Consider the following 27,414-nt stretch of genomic DNA (forward strand, 5'->3'; position numbering starts at 1 on the left):
TCAAAAAAATCAGTAGCCCTCCTATACACAAATGATAAAAGGGCTGAGAAAGAAGTCAGAGAAACATCACCCTTTACAATAGCCACAAATAATATAAAATACCTTGGGATAACACTAACTAAACAAGTGAAGGACCTTTTTGATAAGAACTTTAAATCTCTAAAGAAAGAAATTGAAGAAGATATCAGAAAATGGAAGGATCTCCCATGCTCATGGATAGGCAGGGTTAACATAGTAAAAATGGCAATCTTACCAAAAGCAATCTACAGATTCAATGCAATCCCCATCAAAATCCCAACACAATTCTTCACAGACTTGGAAAGAAAAATACTCAACTTCACATGGAAAAACAAAAGACCCAGGACAGCTACAAGAATCTTATATGATAAAGCAACCTTTGGAGGCATCACCATCCCTGACCTCAAACTCTACTATAGAGCTATAGTAATAAAAACAGCTTGGTACTGGTATAAAAACTGACATACGGACCAATGGAATCGAATTGAAGACCCTGACATTAATCCATGCACATATGAACACCTGGTTTTTGACAAAGGAGCCAAAACTATACAATGGAAAAAAGAAAGTATCTCCAACAAATGGTACTGGCATAACTGGATCTCAATATGTAAAAGATTGCAAATAGATCCATATCTGTCACCATGTACAAAAATCAAGTCCAAGTGGATCAAAGACCTGAACATAAATCCAGTTACACTAAACTTAATAGAAAAGAAAGTAGGAAGCACTCTTGAACGCATTGGCACCGGAGACCATTTCCTAAATAAAATACCAACAGCACAGACTCTGAGCACAATTAATAAATGGGACCTCTCGAAATTGAGAAGCTTTTGCAGGGCAAAAGACACAGTCAATAAGACAAAAAGACAGAAAACAGAATGGGAAAAGATCTTCACCAACCCCACATCTGACAGAGGATTGATCTCCACAGTATATAAAGAACTCAAGAAACTAGACATCAAAATACTGATCAGTCCAATTAAAAAATGGGCTAAAGAGCTAAACAGAAAATTCACAAAACAAGAATCACAAATGGCTGAAAGACATTTAACGAAATGCTCATCATCCGTAATCATCAGAGAAATGCAAATCAAAACGACTCTGAGATACCACCTTACACCTGTCAGAATGGCTACGATCAAAAACACCAATGACAGTCAATGTTGGAGAGGATGTGGAGCAAAGGGAACACTCCTCCACTGTTGGTGGGAATGTAAACTTGTACAACCACTGTGGAAATCAGTATGGCGGGTTCTCAGAAAATTAGAAATCGAACTACCTCAAGACCTAGTCATCCCACTCTTGGGCATATACCCAAGGAATGCTGATTCATACCATAAAGATACATGCTCAGCTATGTTCATAGCAGCACTATTTGTAATAGCCAGAACCTGGAAATAACCTAGATGCCCATCAACAGAAGAATGGATGAAAAAAATGTGGTACATATACACAATGGAGTACTACTCAGCAGAGAAAAACAATGAAAGCATGAAATTTGCAGGCAAATGGATGGAACTAGAAAAAAATCATCCTGAGTGAGGTAACCCAAACCCAGAAAGACAGTCATGGTATGTACTCACTCATAAGTGGATTCTAGATATAAAATAAAGAACAATCAGACCACAACCCATAGAACCATGGAGGTTATATATATAGCATGGAGGTCCCTAGGACGACTGTGGCTTATAATAAATTTCGGTTTTACTCAATTATTGGGAAAAAAAAAATAGCCAAATGACTGGAAACACATGAACTATGAACCAAAGGCTGAGGGGCCCCCAGCTGGATCAGGCCCTCTGAATAGGTGAGACAGTTGATTGGCTTGATCTGTTTGGGAGGCAACTAGGCAGTGGGACCGAGTCCTGTGCTCAGTGCATGAGTTAGCTGCTTGAAACCTGGAGCTTATGCAGGGACACTTGGCTCAGTCTGGAAGGAGAGGACTGGACCTGCCTGGACTGAGTCTACCAGGTTAATCACAGGGCGGGGGGGGGGGGGGGGGCTTTGCCTTGGAGGAGGTGGTGTGGGCTGGGGGTAAGGGGAGGGGTGGGAGGGGGGAGAACAGGGGAACCCATGGCTGATATGTAGAACTGAATGGTATTGGAAAATAAAATGAAAGGAAAAAAAAACTGTAGTTATAGTTATGATCTACAGTTATGAACTGCCATGTGAGTGCTGGGATTCAAACCCAGGTCCTCTGGAAGAGCAGAAGTGATCTTACCCACTGAGCAGTATCTTTAGCCTTCCCAATTGGCATGTTATGAGCAATTTTTTTCAGCCACCACCAGAATCACATTTTGCACTTAGAATTTTATTATAAGGTGAATTAAAGCTTGCTACTTATTTGAGAACATTTCTTGCAAAACTGCTTCAGAAAACACACTGTATTTAGGAGTCTTCCAAAAGCAACTACATGATCAAAAGCCAAAACCTAAAATTGAGCCAAATGCCTGCCATGGCTTGTCTCACAGTCAGCCTATAGATTATTTTCACCCGATCCCGATTTTGGTTTTAGAAGAATAGCTCAGCATGTAAAAACACAGTATTCTTGAAAGCTGGTAATGAAATATTCCTTTGTGTTGGGAAGGTTCAGGAGGTAGAGGGTTTCAGAGGTAAGTCATATATGAATGGTTAACAATTACAAGGGGAGAGAATTTTCTTTAGCCACCCAGAATCAGTCCATGCTCCTGCAATCACCATACCCAAGGTCCTTTAAGAAACTATAATTAAACTCAATGGTTCACCATTCTAGACTTAGATGGGGGAATTGTTTCTTTATGCTCCGAGTTTGGATGAATATGAGTGTGTTTATTCACATCTCTCCAGACACAAAATATTTACACAAGGGCAATCTATAAGATGCAAAAAAATATCTGCAGATTAGCTATCTGATAAAGAGATTACATCAAGAATATAGTAGTCAACAAAACAAAAATAGATTTCAAAAAGATGCTGAGTTCACTAAGCAGTGGGGAAATATAAATGTAAACAAGATACACCTATCAGGATGGCTGTCTGAAAAAGGAGAACTAATTAGTGTTGGTGAATAATTAAAAATGACGCCATTACAATGGAACATGAGGTAGTTTTGAAGAAACTGCAAACAGAATCACCATAAGATGGCTCTGTTACTTTGACTCCTCAGCAGCTAATTAGACATTCAGGAGAAATGGTTTACCTCAGACTATTAGAACCCTAAGACAATTTATTACACAACCATTTAAAAAAAAGGTAAATTTTGCTGGGCGGTGATGGTATACACCTTTAATCCCAGCTCTTGGGAGGCAGAGGCAAGCCTGGTCTACAGAATAAGTTCCAGGCTAGTCAGAGCTACACAGAGAGAAACCCTGTCTTGAAACAAAGGGGGGGAAATGTGGAATTTTTCTTGGGGTGGGGACAGGGGAGCAGGTTGTTTTGTTTGAAACAGGGACTCCCTATGTGGCCTCCCAAGTGCTAGAATTACAGGCATGTCATCATGCTTACCAGCTCACTAATCAGTCTAGAGACCAAAATTCTCTCTTCTTTGTAGCATGAATCTTAAAAGGTCTTATTAATAAAAACAAACCTGGAGCTGGGTATTGGGGTGAATGCCAGAAGATCAGAGAAGCAGAACAAGCCACAGCCACCACACCTTGCCAATTCCTCAGCTGACCCTGTTTCCTCGGACTGGAAGCTTCTGAGTCCTCATCCAAATGGATCTCAGCTGAACTGCTGCTGGTTTTCATGACTTATATACCTTTTTGCTTCCTGCCATCACTTCCTGGGATTAAAGGCGTGTGTCACCATGTCTGGCTATTTCCAGTGTGACACTGAACTCACAGAGTTCCAGAGGGATCTCTGCCTTCGGAATGTTAGGATTAAAGGTGTGTGCGCCACCATTTTCTGGCCTCTATGTCTAACTAGTGGTTGTTCTGTTCTCTGACCCCAGATAAGTTTATTAGGGTGCACAATATTTTGGGGAACACAGTATCACCACACTTCTTTACCACAGCTTACCTTCCACAAGCAATCTGAGTAACAATGCTTCCCATAAGTTCAAAAACTTTCCTTGGGTTTATTTCATGACTGGTGGAATTATGACCCAACTGGCCATACCCTCCGGCTCCAAAGGTAAACACTCCACCTTCCTGGAAAAGAACAAACAACTAACTTATGAGGAAGCTTAACGAAAGAAAATAAACTAATGTTCAGAAATATGAGTTGACCTTTTAATATGGACTCAGTGTTTTCTTTCCTGTCTTTGAAGGTCAAATTGTCTTAAAACTCAGGCAATTTGATTATGATTGTTGGGACTAACCTTACCATTCAGTGCATGAGAGGCAACACTATCACTCAGGCTACATCTTCATATCTTTTTTACTTAAAACATCTTAAAATCTTATTATTGGTATGAGTGTGCATGCTGCACACCTGTGAACACACGGACTCAGAGGACAGTTCCATGAAGTTGGTTCTCTCCTTCCACCTTTCCTTGAGTTCTGGTGAATCAACTCAGGTTTCCAGGAATGCCTGCAAAGCACCTTCATCTGCTGAGCTATCACACCACTCTTCCTTTTGCTTTGAAATAGAATCTCACTGAGACATTCAGGTTGGCCCTGAACTTATGGCCTCCTGCTTCAGCATCTCAAGTAGTTGTGAATATGGGTTGAAGCACCAGGCAGGCTTCCACAGATTTTTAAAGTACTAAATGATGTTTATATTATGATAAAACACAATTTGAAGTGTTCATTACAGAAGGAATTACTGCTGGGCATGGTGTTACACAACTGTAATCTCAGCACTTGAGAAGATGAGGTTAAAAGCTGTCCAAGAGTTTGACTACATGAGACACCTCACCCCCAAATAGTAACTACTACTAAACCACCCAAAGAGCCAGGAACTACTTAACTGTGTTGCTTTTGCTTTCTTTTTTTAATTCAAAGGACACATTTCTAACGTTTCACAAAAACTTTAAAATGCTACTATCTTTAGTTAGAAAGCTAATTATGTCTTGAACATAAATGCTCGACCTAAATTGAATGTGATGTTCTCTCCTCAGGAAGTTGGGGGCAAAAAGACAATGAGTTTAAGGCAGCCCAAGCTACACAGAGAAATTCTGTCAAAAACAAACATGCAGAGTACATGTAAGCAGAGTGCACAGATACGGTTTGAAGCATACACAGTTGCTATGAGAGATAATCTTTAATTTCTTGTTATTAATACTCATGAGTCAATTAAAGGCTATGCTTTTTTTTAAAATTGGTTTTTTGAGACAGGGTTCCTCTGTGTAGTCTTGGCTGTCCGGGAACTCGCTCTATAGACCAGGCTGTCCTGGAACTCACAGATCCACCTGTCTCTGTCTCCTAAGTGCTGGGATTAAAGACGTGTGCCACCACCGCCCAGCTGAGGCTATGTATTTTACAAGAGATATGACACACAACAACCTAACACAACCACAGTATTTTTCAATTTGACACTTTTCTTCCTAACTGTAGTTATGTGTATGCAATTTTACATCCTGCTTTCAACATCTAACAGCATAATTTTTTATATAAGGACATGCTTTAAGAAACTTTCCAGGGCTGGAGAGATAGCTCAGAGGTTAAGAACACTGGTCTTGAGTTCAATTCCCAGCAACCACATGGTGGCTTACAACCATCTGTAATGAGATCTGGAGCTCTCTTCTGTCCTGCAGGGATACGTGTAGACTGAATACTGTATATGTAATAAATAAATCTGAAAGAAAGAAAGAGAGGAGGGAGGGAGGAGGGAGGGAGGGAGGGAGGGAGGAAAGAAGGAAGGAACTTTCCACATCAAATACAGAGTCGGAAAGAGGCTGGGGACACAGCTTAGTTGGTAGAGCGCTTGCCTCTGAACACTGCAGTGTGGGCGTGATGGTGCACATCTGTGACCTTAGCACTCAAAAGGTAGGAATAGGAGGATCAGAAATTTGAAGTCATCTTCAGCTACTTTTGGAGTTCAAAGGAAACCTGTAAGCCCAGTACCAGGGAGCCTGGACTGATGACAGAGTTGAGGACAGGCTCAGCTATATTAAGATTTTGTCTAAGCCGGGCGGTGGTGGTGCACACCTTTAATCCCAGCACTTGGAAGGCAGAGCCAGGCGGATCTCTGTGAGTTTGAGGCCAGCTTGATCCACTACATAGTGAGTTCCAGGACAGCCAGGGTCACACAGAGAAACCCTATCTCGAAGAAGAAAAAAAAAAAAACCCAAACACAAATCAAATAAAGATTTTTGTCTAAAATAATAAAACTAAAAATGTCATTCTGAGCAAAGGAAAAAGGTAAAAACAGCGCAGAATTTTTTCTTTCCCTCCTTTTGTGGTCTTATGCAAATCAGCACATACTCTGCACCTGATCTCTATTTCCCAATCTAATACAATTTTAATTTAATTTTGACGTGAGTGTTTTACCTGCATGTACAATAAGTGCACCATGTGAGTGCAGTGCACCACAGAGGCAATATGGAGCCATCTGACCCCCTGAAACTGAAATTACAGATGGTTGTGAGTTGCCATGTAGGTGCAGGGAACCAACCTTGGTCCTCTGGGAAAGAGGCAAATGCTCTTAAACTGCTGAACCATCTCTTCAGCCCCCAATTTTTTAAAGTATGACTAGAAATTAATTTCTTCCAAATTTGGTGGCATATGCCTTTGACCCCAACACTCAGAGGGGAGAGGTGGGCAAAAAGAATTCTGTGAATCTGAGGACACTGATTTACATAAATTCTTAGCCCAGCCAGGGCTACACAGTGAGACCCTTGAAAATAAGTAAGTAAATAAGGAAGTTATTATCTTTTACCAATTATACAAGACAAATAATAATAATGAAGCCAGTTGGTGAGGAAGAGGCAGGCTTCTCTCTGTGAGTTTGAGGCAGCCTGCTCTAGAGTAAATTCCAGGACAGCCGTAGCTACACAGAGAAACCCTCTCTCAAAAGTAAACAACACTAAATGGGGAGGGGGCAGTGCGTTTTAGAAGCAACAACAACAAACCGAAACCGTGCAAAGACAGCCTTCAATGTCTGAACTTCCTGCCTCCCTCCATTCCCCACCACTGCACTCAGCTGGTACTGGGGCTAGAACCCATGACCTCCTGGACGTCAGGCAAGCACTCTACCAACTAACCACATCCCCAGCCCTTCTGAAACATCAATTTCTAATTTGGCCAAAGAACAATAATCTTTAAGTTAATGTGAATGAACACAACAATATTTTTTACAGTAAAGATTAGCAGTATTTTGTTCTGTTTGTGTATTGTTGAAGATCAAACTGAGGTCCCTACGTAACTGTTTATTGAGCCACATCCATTGTCTGAATGTGTTCATTTGACATCTAGTCACCACAGACACACCCCAGATGTGTTTGATGAAAGGTAAATGTTAAAGCAACCGACAAGACTGTACTGAAAACACATACACTGTAACTGCCAGCATAACACTCAGCCTATAGATAACAGAAATTCAGTGGCTTATTTTTACTTATTATAAAATATTTATAAAACAAATGGAAGTTTCACGCAAATTAGGTAGAGTGATAAAGTACAATGGGATTGATACACAGCACTGCAAGCCCAATGAACCAAATGAAGTCATTTCATTCAAAATTTTTAATAATCCCAGCTACTCAGGAGGCTAACAGGATTACAAACCCAAGGTCATCCTGAGCAATTTGGCAAGCTCCTATCTCACCATTAAAAAAGAGCTGGAGATGTGGCTCAGTGGTAGACACGTGACCTAGTATACGCAAGGTCTTGGGTTTTAAATTCTAGTATCAACACACAGACAAACACCTCTCCAAAGAGTGCCAGGCACGGTACTGAGTGACTGCAGCCCCAGCACTCGGGACTCTCAGAAAGGGGAATAGCAATAGCTACAGTTGAAGGTGAGTTTGGACGACATAATCACTTAAACCTTGCTGCAATTGCATGTGACAGCATATCAAAACACACACTTCATAACCCTAAACAAAACCGAACATTAAGACAAGTTATTTTCAAGAATCATTTAGGTCTATTTTAAGATAAACTATTTCTGAAACACAAACACTGCTCAAGTTTAATAGAAAGATCATGAAAGCATTTACTATGAGAAAATTACTGTGAATAATAAAAAGTTTTATAATACAATACCTTGGTTAATGCAGCAGTATGATCTTCTCCGCAACAAATATAAACTATTTTCTGAGATCTTAGTGACTTTAGTAAATTAGGAACATACCTATCTGAAAATTCCAATAAAAGATGTTAATGATATTTTTTTAACTAAAATTCTTCTAAAATGTGCTTCCTCTACAGATTTCCAAACTCAGTAGACATAATACTAATTGTGACTATCAATCAAAGACTTTGTAAAGAAAAAAGTTTATAAAATTGGGTTTCCAGGGCTACCAATCTCTACTCCTATGATAAAGAAGGATTCAAAGATGAGAATTCAATCACCCTATGCCAATGTGCATAGGCCTGAGCAATCCAGTTCAGCGTTTCAGATTTTCTACATGTGTATCATTATTTATTCTGTAATGACTATGCTCAGATCCTACACAATAGCCTGTCGTATTTTCTGCTTTTTGTGGCAAAACATATACACAGCATAATATGAACATATTTTTTATGCAGAATAAAAATTATCTAATTCTGTGAGGGAATTATTTACTTATCATTATAAGTTGTTATTAGCTAAAAACTCACTTTGGCCATCTCAGTCATTAAGAGTATGCTGAACTTTACAAACTGTGATTTGTATGCCAAATATTAGTATTCAAAATACTGGCAGATACAAGATCGTAACTTTAAAAAAGTGTCCTTTTTTAAAATTCAAAATGTTTATTTTCAAGAGTATCATCAGTATAAAAAGAAATTCAACCAAAAATTAATCTAATAACCCCAGATCACATAAATCCAACTTGAAACACATCGACTGAATACATCATGTTACTTTCCTAGAGCACTGCATGCATGCTCTACCAGAAAGCCATATGCGCAGCTTCTTCACTAATTAATTTTATAGCTTCTTCCCATTAATGGTGGCCAATACTGGAACAACACTGGCTACCAACTTAAAGTAGTATTTGTAAACACCCAATAATGAAGAAAAGCATAAACTTTTTCTTTTCTTTCAGTACTGGGGATTAAAACCATAGCCTCCTGTGTGAGAGGCAAGCATTCTACCATGGAGCTATCTATAATCTCAGTCCAAATGATTGAAAGAATGTTTTTCTTTCTTGAGGGGGAAAAGGTGCTGGGGATTGAACCCAGGGGCCTTGTGCATACTAGGCAAGAGCTTTTCCACTGAGCTATATCTCCAGCCTCAATAAACTTCCCAATTTATTATATGCTAATTTTTAGCCTCCCCATGATCTTCTCAAAACATTGTCACATTAAAATTTTAAATTAACATCCTCAGCTCCACCTCTATTGGTCCTAGGAAGATTTGGGTATACATTTCTCCAATACTCTAAGAATCACTCATTCATCACAGATGATGATCTTTTAAAAAACATACTTGAACTATAACGAGAACCTACCATTTTCATCATTAAGACCTAGCTGACCAAATTTGTTACGTCCCCATCCAAAGATAGCCCCAGAAAGGGTGAGTACAAAACTATGGGCTCCTCCTGCTGCAACTTGCATGAACGGAATTCCAAGTAAAGACTTGATCAGCTGTGGTGAAGTTTGCTTTTTACAGTCAATGCCTAGACCCAGTTGGCCATATTTATTCTGTCCCCAACAGAAAACTTCACTTGCTGTAAGACAAAAACCATAAAATTATTTTACACACATACAATATCATTGCAGATCAACTACTCTTTTGAGACATCCTCCCTCTCATTAAATGAAATCACATGCTTCCTAACAATGAAGTTTGTTTTTTACAGGAAAACATACTACTACCTAGAAGAATATTCCTTATCAGTATACTTTTAAGTTTCAGCAAAACACTAGTAAATACTGATGAAAACTAAGGACAAACTCAGTGCCTTATGCTCTACAACAAAGGACTGTCTCTTTCTAACATTCCTCACTTTTCACTCTTATTCTCTAACTTCTCCAAGTACTCTTCTAACTCAAGGCTTCAGCTATCAACTCACATATACAAATGTAAACAGTAAGAAACACCTTGTAATCCATTGCTTATCTGACACACACATATGGATGTTTCAAAACCACTTCTAATTCAGTACACCCACACTGAATATGGCTTCTGCCCTATTTCCAATTCCCATACTTCTTTTCCCAATGTTGCCCTTCATCAGCGGTCACATACCCAGGGATGCCATGTCCCTTCTCAGACATCGCCAAATCTAAATCTACCAAGTATTACCAAGTTACATACATACAGTTTTCTTTCTAGTAAATAGACCTATTTTTAGCATCCTTCTTCATTCCCTTAATCATTTTCTCTGCTTATCACTTGATTGATCTGCCAGACCATTTCACAACTTCAGGCATTTTTTATTAAAAACAACTAGCAATAATCTAGTAAGCAATATAATGAGTAAATTTAAAAGTTCATACGACAAAATTGTATGCATTTCAAAGTAAGCTCCTAGCTCGGGGAGACGGCTCTGTTGGTAACGTGTACAGGAGTTCAATAGGCTCCCAGGAACCATGTGGGAGGAGGGAAGCCAGGTAGGGTGGCACGCTTTTGCAATCCCCAGCACTGGGGAAGAAGAGCCAGTGATGGCGCTCAGCTTCACTGGCTAGTCAGCTTATCCTAACTCAGCTGGTAAGCACCAAGCTAGTGACAACCTGTCTCAAAAAGAAACACTAAAAACCAAAAAAAAGAAAGAAAGAAAAGGGGGGGGAACAAAGGGGTATATAGCACCAGAGGTATAACTCCCAAAGCTGTTCTTTGGATCCAAACCTATGCACACATGATTAAATAACTAACTTTGAAGTTAGCTTCCCTCCAACTTTTAAAATATTAGGTCCCTGACTCTTCTTCAAACATGTACATATATATGCATAAAGAAACTTCAGACAGGTGTGGTGGCAAATGTCTATAATCCCAGTACTTGAGAGGCTAAAACAGATTGCGCCTAGTTTAAGGGCAGCCTGGGCTACAGAGTAAGACTGTGCCTCAAAAACAAAATTTATTAAAAAAACAAACAAACGAACACCACACAGGGTAGATTTGAGGGGAGAAATCTAGTGCATTCTCATGCTCTTAGGACAACCATTTCCTCACTCACTGTACTCCAGCCACACTTACATTCCTTTGCACTCAGGTGCCATGTTTTCACTGTCCTAATCTCCTCCTAACTCTTTGTTTAGCTCACCTCTAGTCTTCATTCTTGGAGAGTCCACATAAATCCCATTCCCATGTAATGTTCTATAAACTGCAAACTCTTCCTCTACAGACCCTTTCACAGTATATAATTACCTGTAATTTGTGTGATCCTATGAGGTCTAGTAGTCTAGTTGATCACGCACTATATACTTGAGTGCGTACAGTTCACACTACATGATCAGAAAGCTTGTTATCTGACTATGATACTACCTAAAGCTAAATGCAAAAAAGAAAAAAAAAAAAAAACCAGCTCCAGATGTAAAAATTTGTTTGTTTTTTTCTGAGACAGGATTTTTTTGTGTAACCCTGGCTGTCCTTGAACTAGGTCTGTAGACCACCAGATTGGCCTCGAACTCGGAAAACTGTCTTAATGTATAAGTTTTTACTAAATTAAAATCTAGTATTTTGTTCACAGTAGACCCCATTAGGCATTTACTAAAACAGTAAGTAACAGAGGCACTGGCACTTATTTTTTGAGATAGCCTAAGCTGAATCTTCCTGCTTCACCTCCCAAAATGCTGGGATTATTATAGATAAGTACCAACATGCTGGGCTGAATTTATCATTGAATTTTTATTTGTGTGTAAGTGTCTCTGTGCGTGTGCACACCCACAGAGTCCTCTAGAGCTGGAGTCACAGAGCTGCCTGAAATGGGTGCTGGGAACTGAGCTCAGGTCCTCTGGAAGAGCCATTTCTCCTGTTCAAGTTTGTCTTTTTAAGTGATAACACAAAAACTAGGGGAGATTCTCTAATTCACTTTCCAATCCTCAGCCGCATATGAATAAGTTAAACCAGAAAGAAGAATGCAAACAAAACTAATAGGTATTTATCCTCCTCTGTGCTTAATTCCTAAAAAGCTTAGATATAAAATTTAATGAGATGCGGGAAGGCAAGCTTCCTCTGCTTTGAAGTAATGGCTTTTAAATATTTAGTAATTAAGACATACAACCCAATATGGGGCCTATATAGTAAACAAAAATTATGTAATGAACAAAAATACCCAGTGAAAACCATAGTGTCAGGCAGTGGTGGCGTACTCCTTTAATCCCGGCACCCAGGAGGCAGAGATAGGCAAATCTCTGAGTTGGAGGCCAGCCTGGTCTGTCTACATAGTGAGTTCAAGGACAGCAAGAGCTACATAGTGAGATCCCATCTTAAACAAACAAACAAATGAAAAAACTAGTAAGAAAAACTTAGAGAATTAAATGGAGAAATGTCATGTTCATGAGCAAAAAACTTAACACTGTAGAGATTACTCTGAAACTGATTTATAAACAACGCAATCTCAATCAATATTTTAGCAGTTCTGTATGTATGGAAACTAACAGCTGGTTTAAAATACATATAGAAATGAAAGGAATCCAGAATCAGGACACATCTTGTAGAAAGAAGAAAGCTAGAGGCCTTTTTGTTCAAAGCACCGAGCAATCATCTTTAGGAAGAAAACAAAAGGCCAATTGCTTACCTTTAGAAAGTGCAAGTGAATGATAGTAACCACATGCAACCTGTACTATTTGGATATCCGAAAGACTTTTAATATTTCTAGAAAAGAAGGAGAGCAGAATCAATTCCCTGTAACAAGTGAATCTTGTATGCTACTTAGGTGCTAGTCACTGGCCACTTACTCTGTGCGAAATTGTCTTTTCAGGATGCACTATCTTTTTCAGTCAGGCTAATCATCAAAACTTCAGGTTAAAACCAGTAACCAGAATATAAGCATTTAAAAAAAGCAAAAGATGGGCTGAGAAAACACCTTAAAAGACAAAATAGGGGTTTGTGAATTTAGCACAGTGGTAGAGCACTTGCCTAGCAAGTGCAAGGCCCTGGATTAGGTCCTCAGCTGGAGGGGAAGGGCGCATGGGGGGACAGGGACAGGACGCAAAACCAAAAAAACAAACAAACCAAAAACAACAGAAGCGAAGTGCACCATGCTTCAAGATGCACTTATCATTTAAACATATTCTTCCATTATCCAATACTTTTCTTAATCCTTACAGTGTGAAACTTGGCAGTTTATTTGGAATACTAATTATTCTAAAACTGGTGTTCTCATGACTCAGAACTGTGGACCCTATTTCCCCCCCCTAATGTACCCTCTCAATTGACACCCACAGCAGTGGCATCTGTGTCTCAACTAGGGAATTTTAGTCCATTCACATTTATGATAATCAATGATGTTTCTTATTTTTTGCTCTCTTGTATTCTGTCTTCACACTTCTAAATTTATCTAACTGCAATGCATTGTACTTCCCTTTTGCCTGACAGCCTTCTACTACTTTTCTGAATGAATGTTTTCAAGAAAGAGGGAAGAAGAGGTTCTCTTATCTGTCTTTTTCTGATATTGCCATCAGACCTGATTCTGCCAACTCAAAGTCAGGAAGGAGCAAAACTTCTGAACAGAGTTTTGATACTTATGATTTTCAGGAGGCTGCTTTAGTGAATCAAACTGTGAACAGGAAAAAAGTGAGTCACTCTAACTCCATATTGTATTTAATTAATTTTTCTTTCATGTGCACTGGTGTTTTGCCTGCATGTATGTCTGTGTGTGAGTGTTGGATCTTCTGGAACTGGAGTTACAGACAGTTGTGAGCTGCCATGTGGGTGCAGGGAATTGAACCTGGGTCCTCTGGAAGAGCCACAAGTGCTCTTAACCACTGAACCATCTCTCTAGCCCCCTGGATATATGTTCTGAACTACAGAACCTGAGAGCTGTGCTGCTTCCAATCAGCAGGTTCCAATGTACCTTCAGTTTTTAAGAGCATGACAGAATGTCATAGCAAAATAAATGCAAAAGAGCTAGAAACAAAAATTCATGGATGTGTACAATTGTGTTGAAGTTAGTATTTACTGTTACTGCTTATGGATACCACCCACATCACACATTGATCTTTTCACCATATTAAATTACTCATCAGGAAAAAAGCCTTTTCCAGTTATTAATTTGCAAGTTCAAGTAAAATATTTCAAAATACTACATTCTCACAGAACACTACGTTTTCCTGTCTTCCTGTCGAATTAAAAATGAGCAACTAGCCGGGCGTTGGTGGCGCACGCCTTTAATCCCAGCACTCGGGAGGCAGAGCCAGGCGGATCTCTGTGAGTTCGAGGCCATCCTGGGCTACCAAGTGAGCTCCAGGAAAGGCGCAAAGCTACACAGAGAAACCCTGTCTCGAAAAACCAAAAAAAAAAAAAAAAGAGCAACTAAAGCCAGGCATGTGGTAGCACATGCCTTTCAGATAGAGGCAGGGGGATGTCTGTAATTTCAAGGTCAGCCTGGTCTACAGAGGGAGTTCCAGGACAGCCAAGATTACACAGAGAAACGGGGGGGGGGGGGGGGGGGGGCCATAGACAATGAGTCGGCCCTGGTGAAAATCTCTGGAAAAGAAAGCAGATTCGAGTTCCAGGTCAGTTTCGTCTACATAGCATAGTTTCAGGACAGCCAGGGCTATGTAAACAAAAGAGTAACTGAGTGAATTACAAAATCCAAAAGCAAATGACTGCTACTTCTTCTTTGATTTGTTTGAGACAAGACTCACTTTGTAGCCCAAGCTAGCCTGCAAATGACAATTCCTCTGGTTCAACCTCTTCACTGCTGGGACTGAAGGTGTGGATCACCACAACCAAATCGTATAAGCTGCTTCTAAGAAACTCAATTTACCTCTAAGGACACAAACACAAGAAGCAGCAATGGAAAAGGTACTCCATGCAAACAGAACTGTAAGAAAACAGTGGCAATACTCCTGTCAGATAAAATGAACTTAAACAGGGCTGGAGAGATGGCTCAGAGGTTAAGAGCACTGGCTGCTCTTCCAGAGGTCCTGAGTTCAATTCCCAACAACCACATGGTGGCTCTCTTCTGTGTGTAAAGGTGTATATGCAGATAGAGCACTCACATTAAATCAATAAATAAATCTTCAAAAAAAAGAGCATTATGTAATGCTAAAGAGGTCAATTCAACAAACAATTCTCAATATAAGGTATAGAATATTAGAGCATCCACATATGGAAAATACTCTTGGTATTCTAGACCTAAGGTAGACGTCAACTCCAACACAGTAACAGAGGACTTTAATGCCCCTTTCCGAGGCTGACAAAGTGGACAAAGAATCAGCAGTCAAAAGACCAAATGGGCTTAAAACCAACTACAGAACCTGCTATACAACAGCACACAAAACATTCTCCAGGGTAAGTCTTAACAGGCCACTAAACAAATCTCAGTAACATTTCCTCCCTTTTTTCTTTGTCTGATACAAAGTCTCACTTATTCTGAGCTGTCTTCAACCTTGTTATGAAGCTGAGGATGCCCTTTCTGAGCCCTGGGCCACCACCCCATGTGGGGATTTTAAGAGTGTGCCCATCACATTCGGGCTGCACTGTTGCTAGCAACAAGTCATCTCTATCAAATGAGCTCCATCCCTAGCCCTCAATAAAAATGTAAAGAACAGGCCGGGCGGTGGTGGCGCACGCCTTTAATCCCAGCACTAGGGAGGCAGAGCCAGGCGGATCTCTGTGAGTTCGAGGCCAGCCTGGGCTACCAAGTGAGTTCCAGGAAAGGCGCAAAGAGAAACCCTGTCTCGAAAAAACAAAAAAAAAAAAAAAAAAAAAAAGTAAAGAACAGAATCTTACTGAGTGTCTTTCTCAGTCACAATATAATAAAACTGGCAGTCAGTAAGTAACAAGAAACAACTGGAGACTACACAGTAACACAGAACTGAAACAGCTTAGCTTTAAATAGCCAAATGGGTCACAGAGGAAAACCTTCTTGAAAAAGGGTAATGAAGACACCATATAGCCAACGTATGGGCTACAGCAAAAGCGGTACTGAGAAGTTTTCCGCAATCAGCACCTACATTATAAGACAGAAAATCTCAACACTCATTCTTATCCCAAAGATAAAGAAGAGCAAAACAAATCAGGCAGTGGCGGCGCACACCTTTAGTCCCCGCACTTGGGAGGCAGAGTCAGGTGGATCTCTGAGTTCAAGGCCAGCCTATACACAGTGAGTCACAAGAGAGGAACCCTGTCTCAAAGGACCCAAGGAGGGGGAAAAAAGCAAACCAAAAGGTATCCAACATTAATAGATGGAAAAAAAAAATAAAGACCACAGCAGAAATAAAGAAATAGATTTTTTTTAATTTTAAAAAAAGTTCTTCAGCAGATGAAAATTGGCACCCCCCTGACCAGACTAAAAAAGCAGTCATAGGCTTGCTTTCTTAGCATGTAGATGGTTCAGTACCAAAGCACTTACTGCCAAGCCTGACAAGCTGAGTTCAATTACTGGAACCCACATGATGAAGAACCAACTACTTTCTGCAAGTTGCTTTCGGATTTCCACATATTCAAACCGTTGCACATGTACACCCACATATGAACATACATGCAAAATAAGCAAATGCTAAAGTCATTTTAAATAATCTCAGAGATAAAAGGGAGACATTGTAACTGATACAGAAATAGAAGATCACTAGAGATTATTGCCAACAAACTCCATAACCTAGAAGGAACAGACCGATTCCTGAACATAAGCATTTACAAAACCGAACCACGGAGAAACAAAAAATTCAACAGACCAGCAACAAGGAGTAAGACAGACTCAGTACCAATGTGTCCATCAAAGAAAGCACAGGACCTGAGGATGGCTCAAGCCTAATAACATCTAAAGAACTGATACTGGCCAAGCAGTGGTGGTACACACCTTTAATCCCAGCACTCAGGAGGAGGACTGAGGCCAGATTGGTCTATAGAGTGAGTTCCAGGACAGGCACCAAAGCTACACAGGGAAACCCTGTCTCAAAAAACCAAAAAACAAACAAAAAAACCCAAACAAAAAAACACAGAACTGAGCCGGGCAGTGGTGGCGCACGCCTTTAATCCCAGCACTTGGGAGGCAGAGCCAGGCGGATCTCTGTGAGTTCGAGGCCAGTCTGGGCTACCAAGTGAGTTCCAGGAAAGGCGCAAAGCTACACAGAGAAACCCTGTCTCGAAAAAACCAAAAAAAAAAAATAAAAAAAAAAACACAGAACTGATACTGATTCTCACATTATTTCAAAAAACTCAAGAGAAATGAATTCATCTACTCTGATAATAGTAACAAATAAGGACACAACATAAACAACTAGTGGCTGAAGAAACAGGTATAAAAGGAGCGTATCTCTACATAATAAAGATGTTATAGGAAAGGCCAACAACTAGGGAGCTGGAGAGATGACTCAGTGATTAAGAGCACTTGCTGCTCTTGCAAAGACCCCTATTTGTTTTTTTCAGCACCCACATGTGTCAGCCTACATGTTGCTCTCGTTCAGTGGCTCTCAACCTATGGGTCACAACCCCTTTGGGGGTCAGGTGGCCCTTTCACAGGGGTTGTATATCAGATACCCTGCATATCGGACATTTACATTATGATTCACAACAGCAAAATTACAGTTAAGAAGTAGCAATGAAATAATTTTAGGTTGGGGGTCACCATGACATAAGGAATTGTATTAAAGGGTTGCAGCATTAGGAAGGTTGAGAACCACTGCTCTAGTTCCATAAGATCTGATGCCGTCTTTTGCCTCTCAGGGCACTCACGTGGTACATACACATATATACATGCAGGCAAAACATTCATACACATAAAAAAAAGAAAATCTTAACAAAAAAAGCAAGAATTTAATAACATACTAGATAAAAGCTAAATGCTCTCTCCAAGATCTAAAACAAGAGCTGGGAATGGTGGTGTGTATCTTAAGTCCCAGTATTGGGTGGGTGAGTGGGGTGGGGGGGGGCATCCATTTCTAATGGACGTCTACAATAAATTGAACAAACAAACAAAAATCAACAAAGCCTTAAAAAAAAGGTCAGAGAAACATGCAACCAATAGATATTTTTGTTTGCTTGTTTGTTTTTTGAGACAGGGCTTCTCTATGTAGCCCTGGCTGTCCTGGAATTTGCTGTGTCCAACTCAGAGATCCGTCTGCCTCTACCTGAGTGCTGGGATTAAAGGTGTATGCCATCATGCCCAGCAACCAATCAGTATTAAATCAGTATTTCAATTGCTGGGACACTTGACAGAGTGGAACCAGTAGCTTAAATCAATCTATCCCATTCTAGAAGAAAACAATTCCTACTTTTCTTTTTCTTTTTTCTGAGACAGGGTTTTTATGTGTAGCCTTGGCTGTCCTGGAACTCACTCTAAAGACCAGGCTGGTCTCCAACTCACAGAGATCTTGCTTCCCAAGAGCTAGGATTAAAAGACATGTGCTACCATACCTGCCATCCTACTTCTTTTCTTTACAAACAGAAATTTTATCCATTATGGAAAAAAATATCAGTTATATAAAAAATAGTCAACCAAATACCTCAACCCAAATCAATAACAAGAACCAACTTAATAAATTCTTAAAAGATTCAAAGGGGAGAAATAATTAGGCAACAATATTTACATGCTCACAGTAAGCAGAGTGCTCACCATAAGTAAAATGATTTAGATAAACAAATTTATTATAAAAGCTTAAGGACCTCTTTGTGGTCACCTTTGTTACCTGGGTACTCTGATACATTCCTCTGATCCTAGTAGGCCAAGTTGTCCATCAGAGTCAAGACCCCAAGCAAACATCTGGCCCTTGTCATTAAGTGCTACTGTATGAGCTTCTCCACATGAAACAGCTACGATATTTTGGGCATCCAGGGCAACAACCTGCTCTAACAGAAGTCAAGAAGAGAAACATTACATTCTAGTTTTGAGCTTGAAATAAGAATACATTCAATTCTCACTGTCTATCAAAAGCAAGGAGATGCTTAAACATAAAATACAACCAGTTGTTTTGAAAAAAATTAACAAATATGCTCCATATACAATTCTCATTGTGATAACACCATAAGGTATAAATGACCTGAACATTGTAGAGAAATTCAGGGCTCATCAAGATGATCTCAGAAGACAATACTCTATTCAAAACCACCAATAAAAAAGAAACCAATTAACAATAACCTGGGCTATTATTGGAACTTTAGCAGTGTAATTATAATTCAGACTTACTTTATCATACAAACACTACAGTGTAGTATTCTTAATGAAACAATCTCAACTGGCAATTTATTTACAGATCTTTATTGTTGTTAAGTTTGAGACAGAATCTCAATATTGCAGCCCAGGGTGGCCTGAACTTGGAATCCTCCTGCCTCTGCTGCCCAACTGCTGGGATTACTACAGGCATGCACCATCACTCCAGGCTCAGAGTTTTAAAATATAAAATCTATTGGATATGCTGAATAGAGAAGTAAAAGGTAGTATGTCCACTATAAATAGTAGGTTTTATTTTATGGACTCCTACTTTAGCATCAACAGCTATAAACCCCCTCATGTGGTTAAAATATGCTCAAGTTTTAAATCAAAAGTAGCCAGCCAGTGACACCGCAAGTTTCCCTTAAGATAGGCCGTGCTGGGGCTGCAGAGAAAGCTCAGTGGGTAAGAGCACTTGCTGCTCTTACAGAGGACCTGGACTCAATTCCCAGCATCCACACAGTGGCTGGCAAACACCTGTAACTCCAGGTCCAGGGAATCTGATGCCCTGTTCTGATCTCCGAAGGTATACAAAGGCACATGGTATACATTTAAACATTCAGAGAAAACACTCATACACATAAATCTTTTAAAAAAAATATATACAATGTTAGTGTTTCACCAGTAAGTTTTTACATGCCATTTGAAATTAACTTTATAAGCTTAATAAGAATGCTACATTTATTATCTTCAACACAACAGAAGCCTCATGATGAAAGCAATTAAAACTCTGTCAACCAGGGTTTGTTGGCATACTAATTTGTAAATAATGCTATTCAATAATGAAATTGACTACACCCAAAAAACTGACATTCTCACATATGAAGCAATTGATATTATATCTGGATTAAGATTTTGCTTTTCTTTAAGCAGGAGGCTAGTGCTAGATAATCTCCAGGAATCTATACGACTCCATTGATACACTAAGCACTTACCTTAAAAGTATCCGAGTTGATGTATACTTGAGGCATGTGTACTTGGCCTTACTACATAGATCAGGCCAGCTTAAGGCTGCAGCAATCCTCCTGCCTCTGCCTCTGCCTCACAAGTACTAAGATTACAGGTGTGTACAACCATGCCCAGCAAGTTGATAACTCTTCAAGATAGTGCCCAGCACACTTAAGTTTATTACACCAATCTCTTACTCTTTGCATTATTCTGTACGTGTTTTAATAAAATTATATTATAGAAACACACACAACAAACAAAACAGGTTATAACATGACCTTCCTCTAAAGGTCAAGAAAACTAAGAATCATTAGCCTACACAAACAGTCTCACAAATCTTTTTGTTTGTTTGTTTGTTTTGGTTTCTGGTTTTTCGACAGGGTTTCTCTGTGTAGCTTTGGAGCCTGTCCTGGAATTTGCTTTGTAGACCAGGTTGGCCTCAAACTCACAGAGATCCATCTGCCTCTGCTGGGATTAAAGGCGTGCCCTACCACAGCCTGGCCACAAATCTCAATTACTAAGGAAATTGAAATCTATTACCAATAACAGAAGCTCTCACCCATAGTGGCGCACACCTTGAATCCCTTCAATCTCAACACTCAGGAGGCAGAGACAGGTAGATCTCTGTGAGTTCGAGGCCAGCCTGGTCTACAAAATGAGTTCCAGGCCAGGCTCCAAAGCTACACAGAGAAACCCTGTCTTGAAAAACTAAAAAAAAAAAATTAATTAAAAATAGCAGAGGCTCCCTCAAGTAAGTCAATATCTCACTAAAACAATCCCAAGGGAAACAGCAAAAGAAAACAGTACAGGAATGAGTTAAGACTCCTTGGTTCTCCATTTAACAAATTTTGAGCACTTAAATTGCATTCCAATGGCTATGAAACCAAAGGCATCAGACTCTAATGTGTAATATAAATATCTAATGTAAAATATTAGACATTAGTAATAAAATATACATTTTTGTGCTCTAAGCACTGAAAATATAAAAATAAAAGTTTGAGAAAAAACAGTAGAAATAAGGATTGTGATTAAAGGTTAAACTAAAGATATGAAAAAGATACTATGTGAACACGAATGTTTATTTGGGTTTTGAAATACATTAGGAAGGATTCTACAAGACAGTGATACTTAAGTCATAAGCTTAGGAAAGCAAAAGAGGATCCATGCATCCATTAGGAAAATTCAAACTACTAGAACAAAACAAAGATAAATCAAAAGTGAAAAGACTGATGGGGAAAACATTTATGCCTCAGAAGGAATAACTTTCCTAATTCATTCATTCATTCATTCATTCATTCTTGAGGCAGGGTCTCACCATATAGCTTAGGTTAACCTTACACTCATAATCTTCCAACTTTAGTTTTCTGAGTATTGTGGGTACCACCAAGCCCATTCCAATTCTTAAAGACTTCTTCATTCATAGAAAAACAAATAGCTTTTAATCATATCAGAGATGCTCAATTTCAAGAAGAAAAAAGGCAAATTCAAACTGTACTTCAAGAGAAATAGAAATAACATTTGTCTGCATGAGCTAAGCTTCCCCACGGATTTTATCTACTGTGCTGGGAGGACAGGTTATGTCAGGAACATCGGAGACTGCCAGTCAACTAACACCCCGAGCACGCAAGGCTATGCTTACATTAGATAAAACAGACCTCAAACCAAAACCTATTAGGAGACTAGGATCGTCGTTATTTAATAATAAAGGGTCAATTACACAGAACATAATGAATGTAAGTATACATTCACCTAACACCAAAGTACCTAAATATAAAGCAAGCATTAAGGGACATAAGTAAGAAAACATACTCCAAAAGCAGTAGGGGACTTAATCCCCCCTTTCGGACTGAAAACTCACAAGGAAATACTGGACTGAACAGTAATCTAGACCAAATGGTCCTAATGTGTAATGCACATAAAACACTCTTGTTTAGCCACAAGTCTTAGCAATTCAAAAAAGACAGAAATCTTATCCAGTATAATTTTTTGATCATGAGCAGCATGAAACTAGAGGTCATTAACAGGAGGCAATCTTGACAGATGGACAAAATACGTCAGGCATGGTGCATGGGTTTAATGCCAGCACTCAGGAGGCAGAAACAGGCAGATCCCTGTGAATTTTAGGACAGTCAGAGTTACACAGGAAGACTCTTGGGAGGAGGGGTGAGGTTTAGACCAATGTCTAAATTTCTCCTCTATTCAATTGCCAAAATAATAACTGCTTATATGCTAAGTAAAAAATATACTCAAGTTGATGTGAAAATAACTACAAAACACAGAAACAAGAGGCAGAATAAAAAAAAATTCTTAACATCTTACAGTCAGTTCATTATTTACGGGTCAGTTCATCATTTTCAGTTCAGCCGTGTTTAAAAACCTGAATAAATAATGTATTTATTTTTCAAAGTATCAAGATATGACGTCTTATAATTCTCATTAAATAATTTTTAAAATCAATCAAGCTGGAGGCTCTGAAGATACCTCCATGTAAAGGGCCTGCCACCAAGTCTGCCTGAATTCCTTCCTCCCAGGACCACACAAGGGGAGGTGAACAGTCACCTTCTGTAGTTGTCTCTGGCCCCACATGTAAACTACAGCACACACGTGTGCACTCAACTCCACCACACAATTTTTTAAGTAAAAATAAATAAAAATAAAATCAATAGCCAACTATAACTTCTGATATTCCCATGCTTCCTATGGGAGGAAGCATCACTGTTTTCCTGTCCTGTGTCATCTTTTAACATCTGAAGATAAAAGAATCCCATCATCCATTGTGTCTTGTTCCAATATAGCATACCTCCAAGCATCACAATGTTTTGGTTTTCTAGTATTTTAGCATAGTTCTTGAATAAAAGTTACAACAAGGCCTTTAAAGACTAAAGGGAAAGAAGTACTTTTGTGCCTAGTACAACCAAGACACAAAACAATAACTGTTGAATAAATGCCTAAACTTCAGCTATAATGAAGAGATAGACACTGGCAATCTGGAGACAAATATGTGAATACCATGGCTTCTAACAAGACCAAATAATAGGTATCAGGTAAATATGAAAAGAGCCTAATACCCAAATTATTATTAGTCAGACCTATTTATGTACCCCCCTCAACTCCAACATTAGCAGCTTTTTAAAAAAGCAAACATCTGAGTACTAACCACATGCCAGGCCATTGTTCTTAGCACTGCATGTGTTATCTCACTTAATCCTTACTCCCCTCCCCCCCACCCCGAAAGAGCTTACCATGATTATACTACTTTCATAGAACAGAACAGAACACTCAGATACACAGAGGATAAGCAATGTGCCCAAGAAAATATACCTACAAGCAACAGACCAGGACTATACCTAAGTTCTTAAAGTCCTACCTTTTAAAAAATATATTTTGCCAGGCGGTGGTGGTGCACACCTTTAATCCCAGCACTCAGGAGGCAGAGGAAGGTGGATCTCTGTGAGTTTACAAAGCGAGTTCCAGGAAAGGCACAAATCTACACAAAGAAACACTGTCTCGAAAAACCAAAAAAATAAAATAAAATAATATATATTTTTATATTTATATATTGCAGGCTGGAGAGATGGCTCAGAGGTTAAGAGCACTGGCTGCTCTTCCAAAGGTCCTGAATCCAATTCCCAGCAACCACATGGTGGCTCACAACCATCTGTAATGAGATCTGGTGGCCTCTTCTGGCCTGCAGGCATACATGCAGAGAGAACACTGTATACATAATAAATAAAATTTTTTAAAAGGAGGGGGAGGGAAGAAAGCTGGGCATGGTGGTGCATGCCTTTGATCCCAGCACTCAAGAGACAAGGTGGTTCAAGGCCAGCCTGGTCTGCAAAGTGAGTTCCAGGACAGCCAGAGCTGTTACACAGAGAAACCATGTCTCAAAAAACTGATAGATTGATAGATGGATGGATGGAAGGAAGGAAGGAAGGAAGGAAAAATATAGGTAAGTAGGTAGGTAGATAGATAGGTAGGTAGGTAGGTAGGTAGATAGACAGATAGACAGACAGATAATAAATACATTTGCACTGGTTTAGTGTCGAAAAAGATATAAAGTGAAGCCTATCACTCATGTCCTTCATCAACCTACTTATTCTCCACCCACCTCTGAACCTACAATAACTACTGTTATTACTTGTTTCAATACATCTCTAAGTCAACATAGATGGATTTACCTAACTTTCTACACTACATTCTTCTATATCTTATTTCTTTCCTTAGTATATTAGATGTCTTCCCATTCTGGTCCTCAATCACATAGCACTGCATTACATTACAATGGTTGGATAAATTATAATTTTGCCAGTTTCCAAAAGAAAGATTAAGGTTATTTCTAATCTCCATAAAACGCTGTTGCAATACAAATGTAGCTATTGGGTAGCAGCCCAGAAACTGGACTTCTCAGATAAAAAGCACAGTGCTGCTGTGGATATTGCTCTATATAAATAAAACACTGATGGCCAGTGACCAGGCAGGAAGTAGGTTGCCAGGCAGGAAGTAGGTGGGACAAGGAGAGAAGAGAATTCTGGGAAGCGGAAGGCTGAGGAGAGAGACACTGCAGCCACCTCCAGGACAAGCAGCATGTAAAGACGCCGGGTAAGCCACCAGCCACGTGGCAAGGTATAGATTTATAAAAATGGGTTAATTTAAGATAAAAGAACAGTTAGCAAGAAGCCTGCCACGACCATACAGTTTATAAGTGATATAAGCGTCTGAGTGATTATTTTATATGTGGATTGTAGGGGCTACGGGGCTTGGTGGAAGCTGGAGAGAAGCCTTCCAGCAACACAGTGCTGTCAATTCTTCATCTAGGTCATACACTTTTTTACACTGACCCTCAGTTATTACTCTTTTTATTGTTATTATAAAGGGCATCTTCTATTATTTCACTGTGTTGTGTGTGTTGGGGGCGGGGTAATGAATGAATGAATGAATATGCCACAGGTGTGTAGGTACCTATGGAGACCAAAAGAGGTCACTGAGACTCCCAAGAGCTGGGGTTACTTTGGAAGAGCAACGAATGCTCTTTCAGCCCTGAGCCATCTCTCAAGTCCCATCCTGGCATTCTTATTTTACTCACCCACAAAAACAAACAGGGCTGAACTGTCACAAACCTGTGATCCCATCACAGTTAATTCAAGGTCAATCCAGGCCAAACAGCAAGACCCATCTCAAACAATAAAAAGGGGTGAAAGCTGATTTGTTTAAATACCAGCACTGTATTTTTAGAATAATAGTTCATAAAGTTTCCCATATGTTTTTCCCTTCCTATACACGGACATACCAATTTCTAAATGTATGCTTTCTTCCTTATTCTATTTGCAGGCTTACTCAACTGCTCACCCATGTATACGTGTGAACCTATGTTCATGCAAAGATAACCAATTAGCGTTTTACATGACTACTCTTCAAAAATAAGTGTAGGCCAGGTGGCAGTGGCGCACGCCTTTAATCCCAGCAATGGGAGGCAGAGGCAGGTGGATCTCTGTGAGTTCAAGGCCAGCCTGGGCTACCAAGTGAGTTCCAGGACAGGCACCAAAGCTACACAGAGAAACCCTGTCTCGAAAAACCAAAATAAAATAAATGAATAAAATTTTAAAAAAAACTATTTAAAAAGGTAATTATAGTTTCATTACTGTTAGGATGTAATGAATAGCAAATACTCGATCACAAAGTATGTATATAGTAATCTGTAAGTACTTGGAATCAATTCAGGGAAACAATCTGAGTTATACACTCAAGACAGTCTCTGTGGTGTTTTCCAGTCAGGGTTTCTGAGTTGCTCTGGCTGTTGTGGATCTCACTCTGTAGCCCAGGCTGGCCTCGAACTCAGAGATCCGCCTGCCTCTCCCACCCAAGTGCTGGGATTAAAGACTAAAGGCGTGCACCACCACCACTGGGCTAGCGTGAGTCTTATAAAGAAATAAAACCACCAATTTCTACTAATTACAGTAAGCAAAGCAGCCAAATTCTCCTCAAGCTGTTTTCAGATGCTCCCAACTCTGTTGGTAAGGACCTCTTTTCATCTTGCTCTAATGCCTTCCCCCTTCTATTTGCATGTCACAAAACAAGTGTCAGATCAAAGGAACTCTTGCCCACTCCAACAATACACAGTTTATAATTATGATTACTTCAACTACTAACAACTCAGAAAGAAGCATCAAGCCAAACACAGTAATTAACTTGATAGGGCTGCATTTGTTCAACAATAAGCAAATAAGCCTATTAACAAAATTCAAATGATCAAGGTATCAGATGGTGTGGGAGCCCACAGTGGCTTCCGAGATCTTACTCAAGGTCTGAGAATCTGAGCTTGCTTTACCCAGCAGGGCTGCATAAGGAGATGATCTGGTAACAGGAGTGGTTCCCAGGTGTTTGGAAGGGTCTACACTTGGCTGTATGGTGTGCTTTGATCTAACAAGGGGGAGGTCTTTTGCTCCTCCCCTTGCCAAGTTATAAAAAGCCCTTCTGGATGAGGCTGCTGGGTATTGACTCTGGCCCTCCTGAAGCTACCCTGTGTTCTTTTCTCCTCGTTGTCTAGGTCTCTCTTTCTATCTGATATTTTCTTATCCCTCTCTCCTCCTCCTAAGAAACCTTCAAAAGGTGGGAGCAGGACTCCCATAAGATGGTACCTGAATGTGGTGGTTTGAAAGAAAATGGTCCCCAAAGGGAGTTGCACTATTAGGAGGTGTGGCCTTGGAGGAAGTATGTCACTGTGGAAGTGGGCTTTGAGGCCTCATCTATGCTCAAGCCACTCCCAGTGAGACAGACCACTTCCTGTTGCCTGTGAGTCGAGATGTAAGAACTCTCAGCTCCTTCTCTGGCACCATGTCTACCTGCATGCTGCCTTGTTTCCCACCATGACAGTAACAGACGAAACCTCAGAACTGTAAGCAAGTCACCACAATCAAATGTTTTCCTTTAGAAGAGTTGCAGTGGACATGGTGTCTCTTCACAGCAATAGACATTTTCATTTTATCACTTTATAAAAACAGATAAAACTATGCCTGTGGCTCAAACCTGTAATCTCAGAATTTGGTAATCTGAGACAGGAAGGTAGCCATGAGTACCAGGCATCTCAAAACAAACAAACAAAAATAATAATAAAA

General features: G+C 39.7%; 1 protein-coding gene across 8 annotated transcripts in view; it reads right to left on the reverse strand.

The window, feature by feature from the left end:
- Window positions 1-27,414, reverse strand: part of Herc4 (HECT and RLD domain containing E3 ubiquitin protein ligase 4) — a 78,122-nt gene that overhangs the window by 39,539 nt on the left and 11,169 nt on the right. For 6 of the 8 annotated variants that reach the window (XR_003735789.2, XM_028881081.2, XM_028881076.2 and 3 more), the window contains 5 exons: window positions 18,834-18,993; window positions 12,776-12,852; window positions 9,542-9,763; window positions 8,148-8,239; window positions 4,018-4,148 (listed from right to left, as the gene is read on the reverse strand). Coding sequence is in view for 7 of the 8 variants with exons in the window: in XM_028881081.2 (XP_028736914.1) it covers window positions 4,018-4,148; window positions 8,148-8,239; window positions 9,542-9,763; window positions 12,776-12,852; window positions 18,834-18,993 (682 nt within the window). In the remaining variant the exon portion in view is untranslated. Of the gene's footprint in view, window positions 1-4,017; window positions 4,149-8,147; window positions 8,240-9,541; window positions 9,764-12,775; window positions 12,853-18,833; window positions 18,994-27,414 lie in introns of those variants that run through there. The other 2 variants (XM_028881082.2, XM_028881083.2) reach the window with 2 other exon arrangements.

This window comes from Peromyscus leucopus, chromosome 16_21 (genome assembly GCF_004664715.2).
Source record: "Peromyscus leucopus breed LL Stock chromosome 16_21, UCI_PerLeu_2.1, whole genome shotgun sequence".
In the NCBI taxonomy this organism is placed as follows: Eukaryota; Metazoa; Chordata; class Mammalia; order Rodentia; family Cricetidae; genus Peromyscus; species Peromyscus leucopus.